At 57.9% G+C, this 6,000-nt stretch overlaps 1 protein-coding gene across 1 annotated transcript; it reads left to right on the top strand.

Moving 5' to 3' along the window:
• Nucleotides 1-3,601: 3,601 nt before the first annotated feature.
• CGGC5_v007574 (uncharacterized protein) lies at nucleotides 3,602-5,407 on the top strand (the record flags this gene model as incomplete). Its single annotated transcript, XM_032034264.1, has 1 exon — nucleotides 3,602-5,407. One exon carries the CDS (start codon nucleotides 3,602-3,604, stop codon nucleotides 5,405-5,407), a length of 1,806 nt encoding a protein of 601 aa, XP_031886764.1.
• Between the last annotated feature and the right edge of the window lie 593 nt (nucleotides 5,408-6,000).

Below are 6,000 nucleotides of genomic sequence, written 5' to 3' on the forward strand. Positions count from 1 at the left end.
TGGGCTGCGTCTTTTTTTCTTTTCTTTGCGTGCCAAGGTTGGAAGCGTTGGTCCCTTTCATCAAACGGCCGCTTGACCTAGTAGGACAAACCCCGTAACGGCACGATGCCGCGGTATTGCTTCTCGTCTGCGGTGCAACTCTCGCGAAGTCTGCAGTCTGGCGATGAAGAATATTCCGCCCTTATTCTGAACTCTCAGCATTGAATAGTGGCATCGGTGCAACGACGGTGCGTCTACCATCTCTCGTGTCGTCCCAACTTTGTGTACCTGGGCGGCGGGAACCGACCTTCCGTCGTCATCGAATTCAGGGGTGGGTGAATGCACAGGTCGCAGGGAAAGCACGGCGCCTTCGGTCTGATGTATCCACCAGGACGCGCCCGGGGCATGCTTGTGAGACTTGGACGACCGAGAAGTCAAATGGCTCAAACCCGTTCATGCAAACAGCGAGCCCCCTGCCGTGCTCAGCTTCGCCAGGCACACGTCTGATTTGCCCGGTTTGCGGCGCTGACTGATCTGTGAGGCCGTCCAGGTGCCGGTGCGCTTCTCAGGGGCGATCCGATGCTCATCAGACTTGGATTTCACCTCACTTTCCAAACGTATTCCTCGCTCAGGGGGTGAAGGGCAGGCTTCGGCAGGCGTCTGCTGCTGGGCTTAGCGAGCCGCAAGGCAAGGCACCGCCCCCCGTTTTTCTGATGCCGGACGGGGATTTGCCTGGCGGGGGGCTCGAGAAGTGAGATGCGACCCTCATCATCGACCCAGACATTCGTAGGGCTCCCGGTGTCTAGCAATCTGGTTGGTTTCCCTGGCGCAGATCGCTATTCGCCGCCGTGGCTGACTCAAATTGCTGGAACGGCGCGCGGCGACGGCGAGCGAGCGCAGACCAGCTGTCAATATCTGAGTCTAGAAGACGGCGAACCCTAGGCTGATGGATAGACAGATGCAAGTGCAGAAGAGGAGAGCAAGAGCTCAAAGGGTCGACGAATGAAGCGATTCCAACCCTAGCACGGCTCAGCCAAGACATCAGGCGGCTTTGGCTTCTGCCACGTCCCGCAGGCCGGAAGGCGGCCTCTGTGTTCAGCTGCAATGGTTCGCGGCGAGGTCCAGGTCTGCAACGGTCCATTCTTTGGTTACCGCATTCCAGCATGGAAAAGCTGCTGGGCCAGGCCATTTTGCGCATGCTGGCTGCAATCGGCCAGTGGCCGATAGGCGCACGCAGCAAACGGTAGTTTGGTGGTTCGGGCTGCATACTCGTGCCCATCAGGCCGCATTCTGTGGTAGTGCATCAGGGTAATCATCCGATAGAGCTTGCTCTGGTGCAAATGCAGACAGCAACCGAATCGAATACGACGTTGTTGTCAGTATCATTACGCGGCGCGTCGGGCTAGAGACGCGGATGGCTGGCGCCCCCAAAATTGGCGTGCGGGCTGCAAACGACCATTGTCAATTAACGCCGGCCAGCCGACTTCAAGGCTCGGACGAGTAATTAGGCATCGGATTGTTTGCTCGACGATGCAGTTGGTGATGCTGGCGGTGGTAGCTGGCTGGCCGCGGCATGGCGTCATCTAGACCGCATTGTGGACTTGAGAGACTGAAGATGGTCATTTCGAACGGTTTACTCGTGACAAGTCGCATTCTTGACAATTGCGACATGCGATCCGTGGTGATTAAACGCAGGCCCGGCAAGGAAGACCCTTTTTTCTCTTCTCCTATTTAGCGGCGGGCGGTTTCAGCCTATCGAGAATCGAGATGGGAATGCTTGCTGGCAGCAGCCTGGGAACTTGGCACCCGCCGGTCTCTGCCAAGTATTGACGGACGGGAGGGGTGCGTAGAGAGATAGAGGGTGAGTGAGAGGCTGCCAGTGGCAGTCTGTCTGCTGTCTGTCCGTCTGCTGCTGCATCCATGTCTGTCAGTCAGCGTGTCTCTCTGTTTTTATTAGTGTCTTGAAGTTGACAGAGGCCGAAGCACGCAGGATTAAGATTGGAGATGAAAAGTGAATCATGGAGCGCAGAAGAGGGCGCGCCGTATTGGCTGCTTCGAGAGGGGATGGTGCGTTCAGGAATGGCTTGCATGAGTGAATAGCTTTCGGGGCTTGATGAGGTGTTGGAGGTGCTGGAAACGTGTTGCTGGATGTCCGTGGGATGCGATGCCCGGCTGGCTGTGCTGTCTGATGTTCATGGACGACGATGTGGCGTGGCGGGCGGTGGTGCTGTCAGTGGGTGGCTGATGTCAGTATCGGCACCCCGAATGGACAGCGCGATGTGAGAGTGTGCATTGAAAGTGCTGCACCAGCCCCGAACAGCCTCCCAGCCCCGCCTCGGCACCGGGGCCAGGAGCACCTGTTCCTGAGTTTCCGGCGTGCAGCTCTTTTCTTAATTGCAGGGCTGCCGATGGGAAAGTCTCAAGGTTGCAGACAGAAAGAGGCTGGCCTTGCTCTGCACCTGAGCCTGCACCTGGGAGGGGCCGGTTCCAATCTGACGGAGCCAATGACGACGGGAATCCCGCCGCATCCTTACTGAGCTGGACAGGCACGCACTGCACGCTAAGAACAGCTCCAGTGCCAACATGGCCACAGCATCCAACACGTTGCAGACGTGCAAATGGTCCGAAATAGTGTAAAAAGGTACTTTAGTCTCTTCCATTAGCATCCATTTACACCCAGTTTTTACGCGCATTCAGATCATATCCTTTTCAATCCACCGTCCGAAAACCGAGGGAAGGAGACCACCGAAGAGAAAAAAAAAGACAGTCAAATGTTCTGACCCAGACCTTGAAGCAGGGTTCTCCGTGGCTGCCAGCATTAAACTTGTTACTTGAGGCCCGAATTACACGCCCCTCCACCCCCCTCCCCCGGCGTCCTCTGGTGTCATTGTTCTCATCCTCGCCCCCCTCTCTCCCACTCCCAGTCCCAAGTTCCAATCATCGACCTCCTGTTACTGCGAACGCCGTTCGAGTTTCTTTTCCTCTAGCATCTCCCCTCCTCCACATATCCTGCAGGCACTTGCTGCTGTCCTCGTCGCGCAATCCTCGTCATCTACTCCGTACTCCTTACTACTACACCTCACACCTCCTCCTCAAAACCCTTGATGCTGGTAACCTTCCAGCATCACCATATTACGGCACTGAACGTCGTGCTCAACTCCGAACCGCCATCGCTCCAATAGCCTTCCGTCCTTCCTCCTTCGTCCCACGTTGTCGAGTCCCACCGGCCTGCCTGGGTCAATTTGGTTCCTTGATTCCCCCCTCCTGCTTGGTTCTCCTCCCCAGCCGATTGGGTAAGAATCTGGGAGACGCAGAGCAAAATCCGACGCCGCAGTCACAGCCAGAGAGGCCTAGAGAGAGGCGAGGCAAGGTAGCATAGGGGAAGGGGGAACGGAATCATCCCAATTATAGCCAAAGAGCCCCGTACAACATGCATATGGACTTCCTCCGTTCCTCCTCCAGGAAGGGGAGGTCTCGTTTCTCAAAAGCTTTACCCAACCCTCCATCTCCGCCGCCGGACCCCGTTCAACCTTCTTCTCCTTCTGTCGGTGACAGGGTCATAAAGAGACTTCCCTCGATACCTCGTGTCCCAGTACGATCCCCTCCGCCAAAGTCGCCCGCCATGTCCGACAAACCTTTGCCGCCGCCGCAACCCCTCAACCAGTCTCTTCCGCCTCTACCTCCCCTTCAGACGAAAGAGCTCCCCAAGATGCATATAGCCCGCCGCCCAGTCGCCGCAACGAAGCCTGTCGCCCCTCCCAAGCCCCAGCCAGAGGAACACTCGCCCACTGGATCTATCGGAAGTCTGCTGTCGGCGTACTCGAGGAGTTCAGGAGAGTCCCTCATGGCCAAGTCACCATCAACCCAGCGAGACTCGGCCCCGATGTTTCCCTCTGACCATGAGGGGACAACAAAAGAGGCAAAGGTCTTGACGCCCACCTCAGTGTCATCCGTCGACAATGAGGCTTCCTACTCCCGCCTCGGCGCACCAAACCTCACACACAACAAAGGCCTGCCGCCGTCTCCTGCCTATGCCCGCGAGCAGGGCCCTCATCCTCCGGCAAAGGCAGCGGCTGGCGGTGGTGACAGCCCAACCAGCTTCACATCCACCTCGTCCCAGCAGCAAAGGCCTCTCTGGAGGAGGAGATCTGTAAAATCTGACCGCAATATAGAGGTACCCGATCTAAAACTGGCAGTAAGTCATGGGTCGACTGCTGCTTCTACACCAAACACCGCGCAACCATCGTCAACCGCGGCTCCTCCTCCCCCTGCGCAGCAGCAACCACAGCAACAGCAACAATTCCCCCCTCGCTCTACTTCCGGGCTCCCCGGCAGGAATATCCGGCCCATTCATCTCCAGAACCTGCCCTCCACGCAAGAACCGACAGAAGAAATGGGCCAGGAGGCGTCGCGACTGCGCGAGAAGGTCTCGCACGTCCGCGGGCAGAATCAGACCAACGGCGCGAACGTCGGAGCCTCACACAGCGATACCGCGCTCTCGCCCTCCCAGCGCCTGCCGACGCCCGACTACGAGAAGGAAGACGTCAAGACGCCCGTCGTCGACACCGTCGTCTCGCCCATCTCCCCGGCCTCGTCCCCGGAGCCCGCCGCTGCCGAGCAGAATCAGCAGCCGCAGCAGCCCGTCCCGCGCAAGGCAGTCACAACGGACCGCAACAACGTCCATAATGCAAAAAGCCTCCCGCAGATGCGCATCGACCCGCCCACAACCAACAGCGAGGCTCCCCCGACCATCACCAGAGACTTCGCCGTCAGTCCCATCAGCCCGGAGGCGCAACAGGGCCAGTTCCCTGCTCGCAACTCGTCCAATCAGCAGCAGCAGCAGCCACCCCAACAGCAGCAGAGGGGTCAATGGCTTCCTGCAGCTCGGGAGTATGCTGCGCAGGGTGGCGACATGCGCCGGGACCAGCGACCGGGCCAGGAACCCGTCGAGTACCGCGAGATGAAGGAGCAGCAAGACATGCCCGCCGACCCGCGCGCGTCCTTCTTCCCCATCACCACCCCGGAGCCGCCCAGCCCGTCCATCGTGTACAGCGCCCGCCCCATCAAGGAGAGCATGCTCGACTGCTACGCCCGCCACCGCACCGTCGACCGCACCCGCAACCGCAACTACGCCCTCAGCTGCCAGACCTGCGGCAAGGCCGACACCGAGGACCGCTTCAAGTGCCAGTGGTGCTATGTGCGCATGTGCGCGTCGTGTCTGACCGTCTTCAACCGCAACGGCAGAGATCTCCGCCAGCTCCTCGCCCACCTCGAGAGCAACCCGCAGAGCAGCGGCGACGTTGACGGAGCCAACAACAGCAACGAGGCAGCCACATCCGAAGAGCACTTGACTGTGCAACAACAGCCTGCCGAAGGACAGCAGTATCACCATCAGCAGCCGTACCACCCTCAGATGGTCGCAGCCTAAGAAATCACCAGCATCATTAATTCACTTCTTCTCCCCCCCTTTGGACTAGGGAATTTGGACGGCATTTGGTTGAAGACGGTTTGCAATACATGGACCCCCAGGAAACCAAAAAACTTCATTTGTGGAAACTAGACAGAGAGATCGCATGGTTGATACCCTTTCTCCCCATGATTTGGGTGTTGTGTGTTGTGTATAGCGCGGGGAAGCCACACCTCCCACAACTCTTCTTTCATTTTCTCTTCTTCTCTTCCCGCCTTTTTTGTTCAAAGGAGGAAGATTCAACCACACAAGGTTTATTACTTGCTTGAAGCAGGCTCTAGGCATACGACGGAAAGCTTGATAACGAGACGAAAAGGATTGGGCACATGCGATGTTGGCCCTCTCTCCATGGTTTAGAGGCTCAAAATTTTAAACGAAATCAAAGTTCTGAAATAACCGTATCTGCAGCTCCCTTTTTCGCGCGTGAGATGTGTGCAACTTCAACGAGAGTCCAGCGGGCAGCATGAGCATGCCTTGCCTTGGGCCACCTGTCCGTCGCACGACGAAAATAGCTCTGAGACCTGCCGTACCTCCTCTGCGCGTCGCGAACGCTA

The sequence above is a fragment of the Colletotrichum fructicola genome (assembly GCF_000319635.2).
Source record: "Colletotrichum fructicola Nara gc5 chromosome Unknown KSG_Nara_v1_contig04, whole genome shotgun sequence".
Classification (NCBI taxonomy): domain Eukaryota; kingdom Fungi; phylum Ascomycota; class Sordariomycetes; order Glomerellales; family Glomerellaceae; genus Colletotrichum; species Colletotrichum fructicola.